Genomic DNA, 21,247 nt, shown 5'->3' with positions numbered 1-21,247 from the left:
TTAAAGATCCTTCATTATATGCTAATGAGGTCAGGGACTAGTTGCAAGGGCATTTAGCATGCACCTGTGGGCGTACTAACATGCTAATGAATGCGCAGTGACGCCGCACATACCTCAGTCTTCATAGCGGCCAGCGGAGGATGGATGTGCACTGCACATGATCCGGAGTGCCCAGGACTTCCAGTCATGCGCACTATACCTCACTGAAGTCGGGAAGCTTCCACCCGGCATCAATTTATTGCACATGATCAGAAGTCCAGGGGACTCCGGACCATGCACAGTGCGCATCCATCCTCCACAGGCCGCCATGTAGAGTGAGGTATATGCGGCGAAGCTGCACATTCACTAGCATGTTAGTACTCCCACAGGGGCGTGCTAACATGCTATGTAGGCCGGTTAGGCAACGGAACTCACGCACTTGCGACTAGTCCCTGGCCTCATTAGCATATTTTAAACAATTTTTACTAATACTTTTTCTAAAGATCTCTTTATCTATGCTAGTGTATACAGGGACGGTTAGGCAGTGACTGGCAATATGCACCCAGAACTGCTCATGGTTCTGTGCATATTGCCTCTGACAGGTTTCCTTTAAAAAAATGTCCCTGTACTGAGATAATCTAATATATGTGTCCCTGCTATGTACTGTGTAATGGCTGTGTCTGACTGTACTCTGACTGTAAAGGGACATGGTCTGATCATACCACAGCTCCTGAGTCGGGGAGGAAGTAGAAAAGTATACAGACATTACAGAATAGGATCGCAAATAAATCTGTTTTTGAGGTAAAATATTTAAAAAAAAACAGGTAAATGTTTTACCTCACAAGAAAAATCATCTATAATCCCCTGCTGTATTGTATACTCAGTTTCCCATTTTCGCTTGCCTAGGAGCTGGGGTATGATTAGACCATGTCACTGTACACCATGGCCTTAACACTACATAGCAGAAACACATTTAGAATATTATCACAGCCCAGGAACATGAAAAAAAAAACAAACAAAAAACAAAACACATCCAAATATGGAACTTAAGAGGTGATTTCTATAAAATTTTGATCACTGAACTCAATATAAATATTGAAAAAATTCTATCACATATAATTTTTTCACAAACACTGACTCCATAGGCTTTTTCTTGCACCTTTCTTTCACCCCTTCGCTGGATGATTTTATTGTCATTTGATTTGGAGAGAATTGCAAAATCATAGTGATGACGGCTACTTTTATATGTGTAACATGGAGGGATTCAACCTTAAAAATAAGAAGGAAGTTATATACCCAGACCTCCCATCAGTGGTTCGTCCTGTGCCTCAAGGTCCAAGAATGTCCCTTCACCTCTTGAGAAACTTGAAAATGTTCCCGATTCAGAACATGAGTAGCATGATTCTGATGAAGACTTGCGTTAGTCTCAACGATCTACAGCTTTTTTCAGAGCTCTGATTAAATGATTTAGGCAAGGACTTGAACCTTTCTAAAAGTTCTGCAAAACTTTAGGCTCTAGACTAAAGGGAAAAGACCTGCTAGCTCCTGGTACCTGTTTTTCATGGTACAGAAGCAGAGAAACAAAATTCCTTTCATACTTTTCTCAAGACGGTGCTCCAGTATATTGCAGTTATATTCCTGGCCTGATGGAAAAATGTAAGATTGAGTACAATATGATCGAGTGGAGACTATTTATTCATCCATAAAAAAGCCTAGAAGCTGTGCTATTGCACAATGGCAGCAAGTATGCTTCAGTGCCTGTAGGACATTCTGTGCACTTGAAGGAAAGCTATGAGAATTTAGACTTTATTCTCAAGAATCTTAACTATGAGGATTATGAATGATCAATATGTGGTTATCTGAAAGCTCTCTCTTTGCTCCCTGGACGGCAAGAAGGATACACAAAGTACCCATTCTTTTTGTGTGAATGGGACAGCCAGGATAGGACTCATTACTGGAGCCAAAAAAGGTTGGCCAACGAGAATATCTTTGCAACCTAGACTCAAGAACATATTTGAGGAAAGTTTATTAGATCCCACTAAAGTGCTCCTACCATCAGTTCACATTAAGCTTGGAACTGTCTGAACAAAACTGAAAGAAGGCATTTTTGTGGGTCTGGATATTCGGAAACTCATGAAGGATGACATGTTCAAAACAAAATTGAAATCTGATGAGAAAGAGCTTGGGATTATATTAAAGAAATCGTGAAGAAATTTCTAGGTGACGGCAAATATCCAAAATTTAAGTTCATCATGGAGAACATGCTGAAACGTTTCAAAGTCTTGGGTTGCCTGATGAATTTGAGGTTAAATTTTTTACATTTGGACTACTTTACTGATAACCTTAGTGCTGTTAGGGAAGAGCAAGGAGAAAGATTTCATCAGGATATCAAGAAGAACACCGATACCAAGGTAGATGGCACATGAACCACCATGATGGGGAGCAACTGTTGGATGTTTCACAGAGAAGATCCGCAGGCCTTCTATAACAGAAAAGGTATCAAGAGGAGTTGTGAAGAGAAAAGGCACAAGAATAAATTTTCAGTGAAGTTGCAGAATGTTCAATAAATTTATATATGTATATATATATATATGATATTGGGTACATTTTTGGCCACAATAAAGCTTTTTCTTGTTCATTTGCACATAACTTTATGTCTTGTGCAAAATCCATAAGAGATGGTTAAAATAGCATAAGAAAAGCTAAGAATCAGTCTTTGGATTTGAAAACATTTTCATAAACCCAAATTTTGCATGCCTGTGTTATTATTCCAAGATCTCTTGATTATCAACTAATGCTGGAGAGAGAAAGTGCACAAAGGGTCTTATCCAATTAATAATATAGCGATATGTCTAGGAGAGGCTCACCTTTATAGGGTTGTAAAAGTCACAACCAACTGTGCAGGCATAAAACGACTGAAGCAGACCCACGTGGAATGCAAATGTAGCTCAAAACAGAAAGAGTTACCTTTTCCTGTGCTGCCGATGATGAAGGAGTCTTGATAGAGATGAATATTGATTTTATTGTCTACGCGTTTCAAAGCCCATCGGCTTCTTCTTCAGGACATATCATGCATTGCTCCTATTCATGGCCGTGTCTTGCAGCATTTAGGTAATCGTTCGATACTGAAACATAACCGTATCAAGGTCTTCATATTTTAGAATGTTTCCTATTTCTCGTTTCTATTTTAGGGCTGTACCAAAGTTTATGAAACGTGTTAAAGTTCCAGATTACAGAGACAAGAATGTGTTTGGCGTTCCTCTAACTGTAAATATCCAAAGATCTGGTCAGCCTCTACCACAGAACATACAGCAAGCTATGCGATATCTCCGCAGTCAGTGCCTGGATCAGGTTTGTTATGGTTGGGATGTATTAGAGGATTATATACTTTTCTGCATTTTGTACAGCGATGTAATTAAACGGTTTACTCCTTTTTAAAGGTGGGATTGTTCAGAAAATCAGGAGTCAAGTCCAGGATCTTGGCATTACGGGAGATAAGCGAGAACAGTTCTGATCCTCTCATGTATGAAGGACAATCTGCTTATGATGTGGCTGATATGTTAAAGCAGTATTTCCGTGACTTGCCGGAGCCCCTTCTTACTAACAAGCTTTCGGAAACCTTCCTTCAGATCTACCAGTGTAAGTGGGATGACTATTAGACCTCCTTTATGTTATTTATTGATATCCATTGATAAATTTAAGCACAGTGGGAAAACATTAGAGTATAGAGAAGAGTGCTATCTCACTTTGTATAAAGAGGAGGGTACCCAATAAATATATCTTCTCCTTCTCTTGACGTATTGCACTGTTAGCCCAGCCCGTACAGTATTAGGGATATGGGCTCTCTTTTTTTATATATTTTTAAGTAACATAAAAGCAGTGGAGATATCAACTACAAAGCTTAAAATGTGGTCCTACAGAAATCACACAAATCAGTAGAACTTGGTCAATAGACATAGTCGAGGTCTGAAATGACCTTCGTGCAGCACATATACATTTTTCTACTAATCTATATAATTACATTTGTATTATAGACCAGGTAGTCATTCTATGTATTAATTGGGTTGTTTCAATATTTTCAGATGTTCCCAAGGACCAGCGTCTCCAGGCCATAAAAGCCGCCATTATGCTTCTGCCAGATGAAAACCGCGAGGTTCTCCAGACCCTCTTATATTTTCTGAGTGATATAGCTGCCGCAGTGGATGAAAATCAAATGACACCAACCAACCTTGCTGTCTGTTTAGCACCTTCATTATTCCATCTAAATACCTTAAAGAGAGAGAACTCCTCTCCAAGGTAAAGGGTCATATTCACCAATGCTTAATGTATTGTTTCTGTGTTTCTCTAGTACTGTGTTCTTTCTTTAGTATATTTTTTTATTCCTCTGAGATGTACTGCCACCTTGGACCGTGCATTTAGCATGTATGATGTATAAATTCTTTGCAGATTGTTCATTTAAAGGGACCCTATCACCAGGATTTTCTCTTATAACCTTCGGCCACCACCAGTGAGCCCTTATATACAGTATTCTAGAATACTGTTTATAAGAGCCCACGCCGCTGGATATCATATAAAAAAGATCTTTTAGTATACTCTCCTGGAAGGCGGTCTGGTCCGATGGGCGTCGCTGGTCTCAGTTCGGTGCCTCCTCTCTAACTTCCATCGCCGTCCTCCTTCATAGCTCTGTGTGGATGACGCGTCTTACATCATACACAGAAAGACCTCCATTGAGCTCCTGCACATGCACACTTTTTCTGCCCCGCTGAGGTCAGAGCAATGTACTGTAATGCGCAGGTATGGGGAAAGGTCAAAGACTGCCCGCACATGCGCACTACAATACTTTGATCTGCCTTCAGCATGATAGATTAAAGTGCACATGCGCAGGAGCGTGAAGGAGGATGTAAGATGCATCATTCACATGCAGCTGGGAAGGAGGATGGCGACTGTACAGGAGAGAGGAAGGGCCGGACCGAGAGCAGCGACAATCATTGGACCCGACTGCCCCACAGGTGAGTATAATAAAGATTCTATTTTACATTCTACAGAGTGGCCTGGGCTCTTATATACAGTATTCTAGAATGCAGTATATAAGGGCTCACTGGTGGTGGCCGCAGTGAATAGGGGAAAATTCTGGTGACCGATTCTCTTTAATATTTTTACATATAATCAATTCAATGATCTAATCTTACCACCTTCTTTTCCAGAGTGATGCAAAGGAAGCAAAGCTTGGGAAAACCCGATCAGAAAGATTTGAATGAAAACCTTGCTGCCACCCAAGGCCTGGCACATATGATTGCTGAATGCAAAAAACTATTCCAGGTACGTTAAGTCTTGTTGCAGCCAGCTGGAAGGCATATTACATAACTGCAGACTTGTGCCATTTCGGATTTCTTTCTGGTCTTCTTGGGAGATCTTTTTTCACATAGTTAATCTTTTTTTTCCATCTCTGTTACATAATGGTTTAAAGTCTGGATTAGCAGAATGGTCGCATTCTTGTGCAATAATACAAATGTAGCACTCGGGTCTGTATGCTAACTAAAGAAATATGTGAGCCATTTATAACATTTCTGCCCAATCTTTTCCTAAATGCAGTAAATCCATCCACAGTTACGTTATTGTTAGAACAAATGAATAGATTTGGCTTTATTTTATTGTTTTCCATTCTAGATTCCTGAAGAAATGAATAAATGTCGCAATTCTTATATGGAACAAGACTTGAGGCCAGTGTGCCTGGAGGAATTGGTCAATGGAAATGCTGAGGGCCAGTGTGAATATCAGTCGTACATCCAAGAAGGGATTGACAGTTTACTGAAAGAGGCCAAAGACAAGTTTAAAGGTTGGGTCAGCTGTTCCACATCCGAGCCATCTGATCTCGCCTACAAGAAAGTGAGTATCTTTAGACTATAGGCTCATGGAAAAATAAATCAAAACCCATGACTAGGGCTAGTATTAATTTGTATACTGTAATTACACTAGTTAATTATGTTTATCATGGTGGCTCAGTACCTAGCACAGGAGTCCTGGGTTTAACTTCCACTAAGGTCCACATCTTCAAAGAGTTTGATTTTTTTCCTCCATGTTTGCATGGGTCTCCTCCATATGCTTCAGTTTCCTTCCACATCGCAATATTTGCCATGATGCTTTACTATTGAACAGCTAGCTATTTTTTGTATTCCATCCCTTGCTCTTAAGTTACTTAGGATAGTAAGATAATTCCTTGATGTAATTACTGCTTTATAAATTTCATGTAAATCATTTCTCAATTCCTATAACATATTTAAATGTGACCTCATTATAGATAGAAGAAGAATAAATCTAAAATATATAATAAGTAAATCTAAAATAATTTCCCCAGTACCTAAAGGGGTAAATCTATCATCTATTCACTGGATACATGATAAATGTATGATTGCTATGAGGCAAACTGATGAGACCCCCACTGATCACAAAAATGTGCAACCTAAATTCCTTTGTGAGAGGTTTTACTAATGTTGTGTGACTACCAATCCATTGTCTGGAAAAAAAGGAAAGTGCAGCACCAAAATCCTTAAAAAATTGTAGCTTCTTCTTTATTGAAACATCACATACACAAAATTAAAAACGTGTATACCAATAATGTGGACCACATAGGCCCCCGCCTTATGCTCCGAAACACTTAAGGCGGGAGCCTATGTGGTCCACATCATGGGTATACACATGTTTTTAATTTTGTGTATGTGATGTTTCAATAAAGAAGAAGCTAAGATTTTTTAAGGATTTTGGTGCTAGACTTTCCTTTTTCCCTGCTTATATGGCTGCCAATCCTAGTCCGTGCACCTGTGGGTTTACTGGAATTGACAGTGAGCTTTCTCTACCTCTTTTTTTTTTATTAATTCAACAATCCATTGACTAACTGCCTATATGAGTTATAGACAGTCAATAGAACAGTGGTCGCACTTGCTCATCAATGCTTCATTTACATTGGAGACTTTTGGACCTACTGTATTCTCTTTACCCATTGGATCCATAGCCATCATACATATATCACATAGAGAAATGTTGCTTTTAGGCTGACGCCCTTAATTTTCTGTTTGAAGGTTTGTTGCTTTGTATCTTCACAATACATTCTATCCATTTATTCAAGAAGCTTTCTTACCATTATTCCATTTTTGCACAGATTCCTGAAGGCCCTCCACTTCGCTTATGGAAAAGTACTATAGAGATCCCAGCTCAACCAGAAATTGTTCTTCAGCGTCTACTCAAAGAGCAACCCATGTGGGATGAGGAACTCCTAGATTCCAAAATTATTGAGACATTAGATGAACAAACTGATATTTATCAATATGTCCAGAATAACATGGCTCCACATCCAGCCAGAGACTTTGTTGTCTTGAGGTGAATACCAATTAAGTGCCCATAATGAGTCTCATTAGTTTTGGTTTTGCATGTGCCTTACATTTTTATTTAAATTTCCATAGATCCTGGAGAACCAATTTGCCCAAAGGAGCCTGTGCTCTTCAGGCTACGTCTATTGAACATGACCAAGCTCCTTTATTGGGTGTAAGAGTCAATGTGCTTCTCTCCAAATACCTCATTGAGCCTTGTGGCACAGGAAAATCCAAGCTTACCTACCTGAGCAGAGCAGATATGAGGTAAGAACTGTACTTTATATTTGTATAGTGTGGATAATCCATATAAATGCATCTGGATCTTGTATTTAAGTGGTATTCTCAAATTTGGAATGTTTTTCCTATCAAAGAACCTACCTACTGATCTTAAAGGGAACTTGTCACCTGTAAAAATGTTATTAACTTACAGATATTGGGTTAACCTGCAGGTTAATAGCATTTTAATGCTGCCCGGTACCTGCACATTGAACCTCACTACCGGGAGGAGAAATATCTGTATTTCCACCTAGCAGCATTCAGGTTTCAGTCATGGGGACGTCACCAGCACAGGTTCAGCCACTGCTCTGTGTATGGAGAGCAGCGTCTGTAAACACACCCCCTGCAGTGACTGACAGCTTCCTCTAATGCTGAGCAACTGTCAGTCAGGGCAAGAGGCATGGTTACAGCCACCGCTCTCCATACACAGAGCAGTGACTGAACCCAGGCCGGAGACGCCCCATGACTAAAACTTGAATGGTGCCGGAGGGAGTAAAGTTCTTTTCCTCCTAGCAGCAGGGTTTCATGTACAGGTAATGGGTAGGATTCAAAGGCTATTAACCTGAAAATTATCCCCATATCTGCAAGTTAATAGCTTTTTATTGGTGATAGGTTCCCTTTAAAATCCAGGACTCTGAAAAAAACAGTAGAATGGAGTGGTAGTTCATTATGTGCACAGCCGCTCCATTCATTCTTCATGGGATTGCCGGAGATAGCCGAGCATTGCGCTTGGTTGGTCTTCCAACAGAGGTGCGCATGATGAATTACCACTTCACTCACATAGTTTCTTCAGAGCCCTGATTGTAGGGGTCAATTAGGATCCCAGAGGTGGGACCACAGGCAATCGGGAAGTTACAAAAATATTTCACACGTTTCCCCATTCTTTGTGGCATTGCAAGTAAGCCCAAATCATAAAATACCAGCTATTTGCTGTTTTCGCAAGAATGTTCTTCAAATCTTTGACAATTTTTTGAACAATCAGTTTTACAATCATTCAAAATAATTATGTCTACAGCACAAAAAACTAGGCTTCATCAAATGCAAATATGTCACATTGATTTGAAACAGTTATTGGTCATGCTTCAAAAATTGGTCTTGGTCATTAATAGATTAGCTACACACTTACTGTAAAGGGTTTGGTGTAAGAAAGAAACACTTGGAGCAATGCAAGGTCATAATATTTTATTTATCATGAGATACATTTTTAATGTTGTCCTATTTCTGACAAAACTTCTGATTTTCCAAAAAAATCAAAATGCTATTAGTAAAGTGACCTAAATGTTAATCCCATGGCCAGCTTTAGTAATTCTAAACATAGGAAGAGTTAAATGTGTTGTGTACATATGACCCATCTAGTTCATTCTTTCGACAAGACCAGACTTGCCCTGAACGTCAGAAAGGTTAGCGATATCTGTCAGGAATCGGCACACCACTAGCCCTCATCATAAGTTTTCTCGGCTCTTGAAGAAGTTGACATCATCTGAAACAAACATCAATCTAGACTCGTAATTGGAATTCTTGAATAATATCACGTAGCTCTACATAGCACGGCATATAGGAACTGATTTGAACAGATATTAGATGGCTCCTTTTGACAGTATACCACCCAAAATAAAAATGAAATTGGTCTTCTAAGGCTGCGTTCCTACGATTGCTTTTTAGTGAGTCACAAATTCAACATCTTAACGAGATAAAAATGTGGTCAAAATCACAATGAAAAAACATAAGTAACCTAATCTACATAATAGGGACATGTCAAATCAAAACCTCTCTAAATATTCATTGTGCAAACGTAACCTAAAGGAAGGGTCTTCTAAAATAATGGCCATGATATATGATTGGACTAAAAATCTATAGTAGACCACATGGCCTGAATGTGGGCTTGGTCTTCTCAAAAGATTCCACTGTAGTTATTGAGAAATAAGGCTGTGTTACTTTGTATTTTTGGACATTAGTTCTGACTTTTCTTTGTGTTCTAGGGGCCACATGCCAGAATGGTACAATAAAGTGTTTGGACAATTGTGTGCAGCTGAAGTTGTAAGGATTCGAGACTCTTTCACCAACTCACAAACTGAAAGCAATAATGGAAAGTCAAGGTGACAAACCTAGGAACCGTCACCCAGAGATGGAGTAAATCATTCACCCTTATGATCAGTGGGATTTAGAGAAGACTGGGATCCCACCTTATGGACCTTGTGTATGTTGTACCATTATTTGTTCAGGACTGGTCATATACAAGGTTTGAAGCTGCTTTTTGTCCCATTTGGTGCTTAATGCCCTGGACTGGAATTATTCATCCTAAAGACTTTCAAGGTCTACCATCATTATGTTTTATTACATATCAACTGATTTGGCTTCTGAGAAGCAAAAATACTTTATTGGAAAAATATATTGTGCAAAGTTATAAAAAAAGAAGCCACATTCCTAAATGCTGTTGTTCATGTAAATCATCATCCTGGTTTTGGGGACTGGTGTATCCACTGGAATAATTGGTACTCATTCTCTTATTCTGTATAAGTATCTATACTTTTTACTTTCCAGATAGAAATATTTGCACAGTGAAGATGTGTGAATGAGTGTTGTCCTTGTGAATTTCATCGTCATCCAGTGTCTGGTACACTGAGAGCATGTAATGGTCTTAAACTCAGGTCAAATATGTTACCAACCTGTTCTTTATATATAACACGTCTATCCCAGATTTGCCGATCTGTCGTTACACAGGTAACCTCTTTTGGAGAACATCAACTAGACCCTACAGCAAAACCATCAAAACCTTCCTCTTAATTGTTGTCACTCGTTCTTCTAAACAAACATCCTATATATAGACCGATGGATATTATACACCTCTTTGAGATATAGCATATATTCTTTTATAATAACCTTTAAGATTGTTTTATGGTCAGACAAGGAGCCTCTTGAGGCTACGGAGTAATTTAAATGACTATTTAAATCCTTTTATTGTGGTGATCCATGGTTTCCATACTGGATACCGCTTGTGTATATTTAAGAGCATAGTTCCTGCCCAGTGTAGAGATACCTTTTTTAATGACAATCGTATACAGCAAAGACTTCTTAGGTAGGTGGGTATTGCAGCGGGTGTCAAGGGTCAAGTCACTGCCATGCAATGAGATGAGCCTATGGTGCCCAGAAGATATAGGATGTCTCTTTAAATAGATCTGTTATAGTAAGGAGAAGGAAACTTTGATGTTCCTCAAGGTAAATTTATTGTATGCAGAGTTTTTTTGAATGGAAGCGATGAAAGATTGTTTTTGTTACCGATGTCAGTATTATATGAATGCTTGCAATGAAGAATCTGTTAATGTAACAGTTATAATAATAGTGTTTTCATTATCAGTGTTTCCACGTATCCCATTAAGTATATAAACCTTGTATATTCATTGTAATCTTCATGACTGTAAAACTGTGTCGCTGTACATACCATTTTAATGTAATGTGTATTGTTCCAGATAGTAACTGCATGGCAAACTTAATTATTTAATGTATACTTGTATTTATACCTCAGATATTTTTTTCTTCTCAGTATCTGGATGCAATTCCTATGCTAAACGTGATAAATATAAAAACAAAAGAGCTTAGAAAATAGATTTATATCTTGATGCATATGTCTTATCGAAATATAGCCAAGTGCACTATTAAATGTCTCAAATGAAGCTCTGTCTTGTCTGTTGTCATTGTTATCTCATTCTTTCGTGAAATGTGTAAATTCTGGGAATAGTCCAGTGCCTACAGGAAACTAGGAGAGGATCACGTACTGAATACATAATAAATGATGTGTAGCGGTACATATTCACATGCAATGTATGAGGTTCAGTGTTGCTGAAGGATACCCAAGGAAGGGCAAGAGAAAGCTGGATACACTATGCAAAAAGCTACACAATCTTCAGCCATAGTTGATTTCATGATATAACTTAAAGGGGTTATCCTGCGAACAACATGGAATGCCTATCCACAGCATAGCTGATAAATGTATGATTGATGGGACAGACTACTAGAACACTCACCATTCTCCAAGAACATAAATGAAGAGGTAGAGTGCATACGTGAAGGTGGAATGCATACGTGAAGGTGGAGTGCATACGTGAAGGTGGAGTGCATACGTGAAGGTGGAGTGCATACGTGAAGGTAGAGTGCATACGTGAAGGTGGAGTGCATACGTGAACGGTAGAGTGCATTGCTGAGACTACTAGAATACTCACCATTCTCCAAGAACGTAAATGAAAGAGGTAGAGTCCATACGTGAAGGTAGAGTGCATACGTGAAGGTGGAGTGCATACGTGAAGGTAGAGTGCATTGCTGAGACTACTAGAACACTCACCATTCTCCAAGAACATAAATGAAGAGGTAGAGTGCATACGTGAAGGTAGAGTGCATACGTGAAGGTAGTGTGCATTCGTGAAGGTGGAGTGCATACGTGAAGGTGGAGTGCATTCGTGAAGGTGGAGTGCATTCGTGAAAGTAGTGTGCATTCGTGAAGGTGGAGTGAATTGCTGAAGTAGTGTGCATTCGTGAAGGTAGTGTGCATTCGTGAAGGTTGGAGTGCATACGTGAAGGTGGAGTGCATACGTGAAGGTGGAGTGCATTGCTGAAGGTAGTGTGCGTTTGTGAAGATGGAGTGCATACGTGTAGGTAAAGTGCATACGTGTAGGTAGAGTGCATACGTGAAGGTAGAGTGCATACGTGAAGGTAGAGTTCATATGTGAAGATGGAGTGCATGTGTGACACCTGCCTCATTCATTTATTTGCACCTTCTGAACAACCTCACATAGACGGTGAATGGAGCAATGGTAATGGTGTTAATTGAAGACTTTGGGACACTTGTACTGTGATCACATGTTTTTTATGGGAGAACTCCTGTAATTTTTCTTTTTTTGATGGTTTGGAGACTAAAGGCCACTTTACACACAGAGATAAATCTGCGGCAGATCTGTGGTTGCAGTAAAATTGTGGACAACTCAGTGCCAGGTTTGAGGCTGTGTATAAATGGAACAATATGTCCATGATTTCACTGCAACACAGATCTGCAAAGATTTATCTGTGTGTGTAAAGTGGCCTTAAGGAGCCATAAAATCTGTGACAATATATTCTTAAGATATAAACCTACCAACTACATGCTGGGCGGCTAGCCATTGCATATGGGACATAGAGATCAGTGTGAGATTAGTGGGGGTCTAACACCCAACACCACCACTGCTCAGATGAAAACTGGTATTGCAGTGGCCAGAATTAAGAGATGTCTCAGCCTAAAAACTGCAGCTCCAAGCATTGCCAACTATAGCACTTTAGCTGCCATTCAAGTGGCAGCGGCCACTAATTTGTGTATGGTAGGTATGCTGTCTATTAAACCCCTATTAAACGCCTTTATGACCTAAGCTATGGATCTAATATTGATAACCTATCCTATGGATCAGCTATAAATGTGCCAGTGTTGGACAAACTCTCTAATAGACCTTGTTATGAATAAGTTGACTCTTCTGCGTAACACGTGCCAACGATTACCGTACATATAATTTAATTCTGAAAAACGACCACAGGAGATTGATGGGATCATATAAATATTACACAGGATCCACTACCAAGCAAATACAGCTGTCTATGAAACTGGTGAACAATTGCCATGTAAAAAAATATTTTTACCGTAATTATTAAACCTCTGCTTTCATGTAATGACAACATCACATTTTCACTAGGAGTTACTATTTACAAGGAGGCCATTTTACTAATCATGCCTAGAATGAGAATGTACTAAGAATTAGCCCTGCCACACACTCCCCCCCACCTTCCAGTGGATCCATCTCGTTCCTCTAAAGCAGGGGTGGGGAACCTTTTTTCTGTCGGGGGCCATTTGGAAATTTCTACCAACCTTCGGGGGCCGCACAAAATTATCAATGTTTAAATGACCCTGCTATATTGGGTGAAGCAATTAATTAACTGGGGGCATGGGGCTGGGGGCACAGACACCACACGCGGGGCTGGGGGCACAGACACCACTGGAGGGGCTGGGGGGCACAGACACCACTGGAGGGGCTGGGGGCACAGACACCACTGGAGGGGCTGGGGGCACAGACACCACTGGAGGGGGGGGAGGCACAGACATCACTGGAGGGGGGGGAGCACAGACATCACTGGGGGGGAGGCACAGACATCACTGGGGGGAGGCACAGACATCACTGGGGGGAGGCACAGACATCACTGGGGGGGAGGCACAGACATCACTGGGGGGGAGGCACAGACATCACTGGGGGGGAGCACAGACATCACTGGGGGAGGCACAGACATCACTGGGGGGAGGCACAGACATCACTGGGGGGGAGGCACAGACATCACTGGGGGAGGCACAGACATCACTGGGGGGAGGCACAGACATCACTGGGGGGAGGCACAGACATCACTGGGGGGGAGGCACAGACATCACTGGGGGGGAGGCACAGACATCACTGGGGGGGAGGCACAGACATCACTGGGGGGGAGGCACAGACATCACTGGGGGGGAGGCACAGACAACACTGGGGGGGGCTGCACACAGGACTGGGGGGGCTGCACACAGGACTGGGGGGCTGCACACAGGACTGGGGGGGTGCACACAGGACTGGGGGGGTGCACACAGGACTGGGGGGGCTGCACACAGGACTGGGGGGGCTGCACACAGGACTGGGGGGGATGCACACAGGACTGGGGGGGGCTGCACACAGGACTGGGGGGGGGCTGCACACAGACTGGGGGGGTGGCTGCACACAGGACTGGGGGGGGGCTGCACACAGGACTGGGGGGGATCTGCACACAGGACTGGGGGGGGCTGCACACAGGACTGGGGGGGGCTGCACACAGGACTGGGGGGGGCTGCACACAGGACTGGGGGGGGGCTGCACACAGGACTGGGGGGGGGGCTGCACACAGGACTGGGGGGGGCTGCACACAGGACTGGGGGGGGGGCTGCACACAGGACTGGGGGGGGGGCTGCACACAGGACTGGGGGGGGCTGCACACAGGACTGGGGGGGGCTGCACACAGGACTGGGGGGGGGGCTGCACACAGGACTGGGGGGGGGGGTGCACACAGGACTGGGGGGGGGTGCACACAGACTGGGGGGGGCTGCACACAGGACTAGGGGGGGGCTGCACACAGGACTGGGGGGGGCTGCACACAGGACTGGGGGGGGGCTGCACACAGGACTGGGGGGGGCTGCACACAGGACTGGGGGGGCTGCACACAGGACTGGGGGGGGGCTGCACACAGGACTGGGGGGGCTGCACACAGGACTGGGGGGGGGGCTGCACACAGGACTGGGGGGGGGCTGCACACAGGACTGGGGGGGGGCTGCACACAGGACTGGGGGGGGGCTGCACACAGGACTGGGGGGCTGCACACAGGACTGGGGGGCTGCACACAGGACTGGGGGGGTGCACACAGGACTGGGGGGGGTGCACACAGGACTGGGGGGGCTGCACACAGGACTGGGGGGTGCACACAGGACTTGGGGGGGCTGCACACAGGACTGGGGGGGGGCTGCACACAGGACTGGGGGGGGGCTGCACACAGGACTGGGGGGGGCTGCACACAGGACTGGGGGGGGCTGCACACAGGACTGGGGGCGGGCTGCACACAGGACTGGGGGGGGTGCACACAGGACTGGGGGGGGGGTGCACACAGGACTGGGGGGGGCTGCACACAGGACTGGGGGGGGGGCTGCACACAGGACTGGGGGGGGCTGCACACAGGACTGGGGGGGCTGCACACAGGACTGGGGGGGCTGCACACAGGACTGGGGGGGGGCTGCACACAGGACTGGGGGGGGGCTGCACACAGGACTGGGGGGGGCTGCACACAGGACTGGGGGGGGGGCTGCACACAGGACTGGGGGGGGGCTGCACACAGGACTGGGGGGCTGCACACAGGACTGGGGGGCTGCACACAGGACTGGGGGGGGGGGCTGCACACAGGACTGGGGGGGGGGCTGCACACAGGACTGGGGGGGGCTGCACACAGGACTGGGGGGGGGCTGCACACAGGACTGGGGGGGGGCCTGCACACAGGACTGGGGGGGGCTGCACACAGGACTGGGGGGGGGCTGCACACATGACTGGGGGGCTGCACACAGGACTGGGGGGCTGCACACAGGACTGGGGGGGTGCACACAGGACTGGGGGGGTGCACACAGGACTGGGGGGGTGCACACAGGACTGGGGGGGTGCACACAGGACTGGGGGGGTGCACACAGGACTGGGGGGGTGCACACAGGACTGGGGGCGGTGCACACAGGACCTGGGGGGGGTGCACACAGGACTTGGGGGGTGCACACAGGACTAGGGGGGTGCACACAGGACTAGGGGGGTGCACACAGGACTAGGGGGGTGCACACAGGACTGGGTGATGGGCTGCACATAGGATTGTGTGGGGGTGCACACAGGACATTGGGGGGCTGCACACAGGACTGGGGGAGGGGTGCACACAGGACAGAACTGGTGTGGGGAGACACAAAGCATTGGGCAGGGCACATAGCAGCAGAGGGTCGGCGCTGGACTCACAGCAGCATTGCACTCACATCACCGGAGTGCAGGAGCCGGACACACTGCATTAGAAGGAGAAGGCAGCACTGATCTCCGGAGGGCAGGGGGCGGGACACACAATGGCTGGAAGCTGAGGCTGCTGTAGACCCCTCCCACAATTGGCACTGGCCGACGGGAGAACACATTGCAGCACAAACAGCAATGTGTGGATTTAAAGGGCCGGCGGTGACAGCACCAGCACTGCCTCCCCCGGGAATCTGCCCGGGGGCCACATAAAAGGTCATGTGCGGGCCGCATGCGGCCCGCGGGCCGGAGGTTCCCCACCCCTGCTCTAAAGAGCTTAGGTCTCACACCTAGTTACTAGAGTTGAGCGCGGTTCGTGGTTCGTGGTTCTCCAGTTCGCGGCTCGAGTGATTTTGGGGCATGTTCTAGATCGAACTAGAACTCGAGCTTTTTGCAAAAGCTCGGTAGTTCTAGAAACGTTCGAGAACGGTTCTAGCAGCCAAAAAACAGCTAAATCATAGCTTGGTTTCTGCTGTAATAGTGTAAGTCACTCTGTGAATCAAACTATTATCACATTTCAGTGTATAGTGTGCGTGAACAGCGCCTTCAGATCACTGCTGTTTCTATAATGGCGATCGCCATTTTTTTTTTTTTTTTTTCTTGTCTTCCTTCCCTAAGCGCGCGCGTCTTGTGGGGCGGGCCAGCATGTCAGCCAATCCCAGACACACACACAGCTAAGTGGACTTTGAGCCAGAGAAGCAACGGCATGTGTGATAGGATCTGCATGTCACATGTCCCTGCATTATAAAACCGGACATTTTCTTCACGGACGCCATTATCTGCCTTCTGCGTCTTTGGTGTCAGACATCACTGTCGCAGCTCCGTCCTCCTGAGTCCTATCGCCGATACAGCTGTATGCGCTGCATACACAGCGTTAGACAGCTTAGGGAGAGCACTTTATAGCAGTCCTTTTAAGGGCTCCAACCGGCAGGGTCAGAGAGCCATAGGTGACAGGTCCTGCAAACAGCAACAGCGTCTGTGTAGCCCAGGTCAGGGATTTCCTACCTGCATTTCACCATTAGGAGGGAATAGAAAGGCAGGCTTCCATTCCTCTACCCAGAGCACCACAATCCTGCCACTGTACCCTCTTGTCCTCTGCACACTCCAACTGATAACTAAGCCATTATACTAGCAAACACTCAGTGTACCTAGTGGCATCCTATACGTGGCTATTGGACTTTGCTATAGTCCCACTAGTGCAAAGACATTTGCAGAGCGCGTCTGCCTGCATTGCACACTACAACTCATTCTAACCAAGCCATTATACTAGCAAACACTCAGTGTACCTAGTGGCATCCTATACGTGGCTATTGGACTTTGCTATAGTCCCACTAGTGCAAAGACATTTGCAGAGCGCGTCTGCCTGCGTTGCACACTACAACTCATTCTAACCAAGCCATTATACTAGCAAACACTCAGTGTACCTAGTGGCATCCTATACGTGGCTATTGGACTTTGCTATAGTCCCACTAGTGCAAAGACATTTGCAGAGCGCGTCTGCCTGCGTTGCACACTACAACTCATTCTAACCAAGCCATTATACTAGCAAACACTCAGTGTACCTAGTGGCATCCTATACGTGGCTATTGGACTTTGCTATAGTCCCACTAGTGCAAAGACATTTGCAGAGCGCGTCTGCCTGCGTTGCACACTACAACTCATTCTAACCAAGCCATTATACTAGCAAACACTCAGTGTACCTAGTGGCATCCTATACGTGGCTATTGGACTTTGCTATAGTCCCACTAGTGCAAAGACATTTGCAGAGCGCGTCTGCCTGCGTTGCACACTACAACTCATTCTAACCAAGCCATTATACTAGCAAACACTCAGTGTACCTAGTGGCATCCTATACGTGGCTATTGGACTTTGCTATAGTCCCACTAGTGCAAAGACATTTGCAGAGCGCGTCTGCCTGCGTTGCACACTACAACTCATTCTAACCAAGCCATTATACTAGCAAACACTCAGTGTACCTAGTGGCATCCTATACGTGGCTATTGGACTTTGCTATAGTCCCACTAGTGCAAAGACATTTGCAGAGCGCGTCTGCCTGCGTTGCACACTACAACTCATTCTAACCAAGCCATTATACTAGCAAACACTCAGTGTACCTAGTGGCATCCTATACGTGGCTATTGGACTTTGCTATAGTCCCACTAGTGCAAAGACATTTGCAGAGCGCGTCTGCCTGCGTTGCACACTACAACTCATTCTAACCAAGCCATTATACTAGCAAACACTCAGTGTACCTAGTGGCATCCTATACGTGGCTATTGGACTTTGCTATAGTCCCACTAGTGCAAAGACATTTGCAGAGCGCGTCTGCCTGCGTTGCACACTACAACTCATTCTAACCAAGCCATTATACTAGCAAACACTCAGTGTACCTAGTGGCATCCTATACGTGGCTATTGGACTTTGCTATAGTCCCACTAGTGCAAAGACATTTGCAGAGCGCGTCTGCCTGCGTTGCACACTACAACTCATTCTAACCAAGCCATTATACTAGCAAACACTCAGTGTACCTAGTGGCATCCTATACGTGGCTATTGGACTTTGCTATAGTCCCACTAGTGCAAAGACATTTGCAGAGCGCGTCTGCCTGCGTTGCACACTACAACTCATTCTAACCAAGCCATTATACTAGCAAACACTCAGTGTACCTAGTGGCATCCTATACGTGGCTATTGGACTTTGCTATAGTCCCACTAGTGCAAAGACATTTGCAGAGCGCGTCTGCCTGCGTTGCACACTACAACTCATTCTAACCAAGCCATTATACTAGCAAACACTCAGTGTACCTAGTGGCATCCTATACGTGGCTATTGGACTTTGCTATAGTCCCACTAGTGCAAAGACATTTGCAGAGCGCGTCTGCCTGCGTTGCACACTACAACTCATTCTAACCAAGCCATTATACTAGCAAACACTCAGTGTACCTAGTGGCATCCTATACGTGGCTATTGGACTTTGCTATAGTCCCACTAGTGCAAAGACATTTGCAGAGCGCGTCTGCCTGCGTTGCACACTACAACTCATTCTAACCAAGCCATTATACTAGCAAACACTCAGTGTACCTAGTGGCATCCTATACGTGGCTATTGGACTTTGCTATAGTCCCACTAGTGCAAAGACATTTGCAGAGCGCGTCTGCCTGCGTTGCACACTACAACTCATTCTAACCAAGCCATTATACTAGCAAACACTCAGTGTACCTAGTGGCATCCTATACGTGGCTATTGGACTTTGCTATAGTCCCACTAGTGCAAAGACATTTGCAGAGCGCGTCTGCCTGCGTTGCACACTACAACTCATTCTAACCAAGCCATTATACTAGCAAACACTCAGTGTACCTAGTGGCATCCTATACGTGGCTATTGGACTTTGCTATAGTCCCACTAGTGCAAAGACATTTGCAGAGCGCGTCTGCCTGCGTTGCACACTACAACTCATTCTAACCAAGCCATTATACTAGCAAACACTCAGTGTACCTAGTGGCATCCTATACGTGGCTATTGGACTTTGCTATAGTCCCACTAGTGCAAAGACATTTGCAGAGCGCGTCTGCCTGCGTTGCACACTACAACTCATTCTAACCAAGCCATTATACTAGCAAACACTCAGTGTACCTAGTGGCATCCTATACGTGGCTATTGGACTTTGCTATAGTCCCACTAGTGCAAAGACATTTGCAGAGCGCGTCTGCCTGCGTTGCACACTACAACTCATTCTAACCAAGCCATTATACTAGCAAACACTCAGTGTACCTAGTGGCATCCTATACGTGGCTATTGGACTTTGCTATAGTCCCACTAGTGCAAAGACATTTGCAGAGCGCGTCTGCCTGCGTTGCACACTACAACTCATTCTAACCAAGCCATTATACTAGCAAACACTCAGTGTACCTAGTGGCATCCTATACGTGGCTATTGGACTTTGCTATAGTCCCACTAGTGCAAAGACATTTGCAGAGCGCGTCTGCCTGCGTTGCACACTACAACTCATTCTAACCAAGCCATTATACTAGCAAACACTCAGTGTACCTAGTGGCATCCTATACGTGGCTATTGGACTTTGCTATAGTCCCACTAGTGCAAAGACATTTGCAGAGCGCGTCTGCCTGCGTTGCACACTACAACTCATTCTAACCAAGCCATTATACTAGCAAACACTCAGTGTACCTAGTGGCATCCTATACGTGGCTATTGGACTTTGCTATAGTCCCACTAGTGCAAAGACATTTGCAGAGCGCGTCTGCCTGCGTTGCACACTACAACTCATTCTAACCAAGCCATTATACTAGCAAACACTCAGTGTACCTAGTGGCATCCTATACGTGGCTATTGGACTTTGCTATAGTCCCACTAGTGCAAAGACATTTGCAGAGCGCGTCTGCCTGCGTTGCACACTACAACTCATTCTAACCAAGCCATTATACTAGCAAACACTCAGTGTACCTAGTGGCATCCTATACGTGGCTATTGGACTTTGCTATAGTCCCACTAGTGCAAAGACATTTGCAGAGCGCGTCTGCCTGCGTTGCACACTACAACTCATTCTAACCAAGCCATTATACTAGCAAACACTCAGTGTACCTAGTGGCATCCTATACGTGGCTATTGGACTTTGCTATAGTCCCACTAGTGCAAAGACATTTGCAGAGCGCGTCTGCCTGCGTTGCACACTACAACTCATTCTAACCAAGCCATTATACTAGCAAACACTCAGTGTACCTAGTGGCATCCTATACGTGGCTATTGGACTTTGCTATAGTCCCACTAGTGCAAAGACATTTGCAGAGCGCGTCTGCCTGCGTTGCACACTACAACTCATTCTAACCAAGCCATTATACTAGCAAACACTCAGTGTACCTAGTGGCATCCTATACGTGGCTATTGGACTTTGCTATAGTCCCACTAGTGCAAAGACATTTGCAGAGCGCGTCTGCCTGCGTTGCACACTACAACTCATTCTAACCAAGCCATTATACTAGCAAACACTCAGTGTACCTAGTGGCATCCTATACGTGGCTAT

General features: G+C 45.1%; 1 protein-coding gene across 1 annotated transcript in view; it reads left to right on the top strand.

Moving 5' to 3' along the window:
• The window catches only part of DLC1 (DLC1 Rho GTPase activating protein), a 709,032-nt gene extending 697,739 nt beyond the window's left edge, over positions 1-11,293 (top strand). Inside the window, 8 exon segments of the mRNA XM_075347073.1 lie at positions 3,171-3,330; positions 3,420-3,618; positions 4,062-4,275; positions 5,184-5,298; positions 5,647-5,865; positions 7,136-7,353; positions 7,437-7,610; positions 9,602-11,293. Of these exon segments, the coding sequence (XP_075203188.1) occupies positions 3,171-3,330; positions 3,420-3,618; positions 4,062-4,275; positions 5,184-5,298; positions 5,647-5,865; positions 7,136-7,353; positions 7,437-7,610; positions 9,602-9,722 (1,420 nt within the window). The 3' untranslated portion in view covers positions 9,723-11,293.
• Positions 11,294-21,247: the final 9,954 nt, after the last annotated feature.

The sequence above is a fragment of the Anomaloglossus baeobatrachus genome, chromosome 1, assembly GCF_048569485.1.
Source record: "Anomaloglossus baeobatrachus isolate aAnoBae1 chromosome 1, aAnoBae1.hap1, whole genome shotgun sequence".
In the NCBI taxonomy this organism is placed as follows: domain Eukaryota; kingdom Metazoa; phylum Chordata; class Amphibia; order Anura; family Aromobatidae; genus Anomaloglossus; species Anomaloglossus baeobatrachus.
This window is presented reverse-complemented; position numbering and strand designations above follow the sequence as displayed.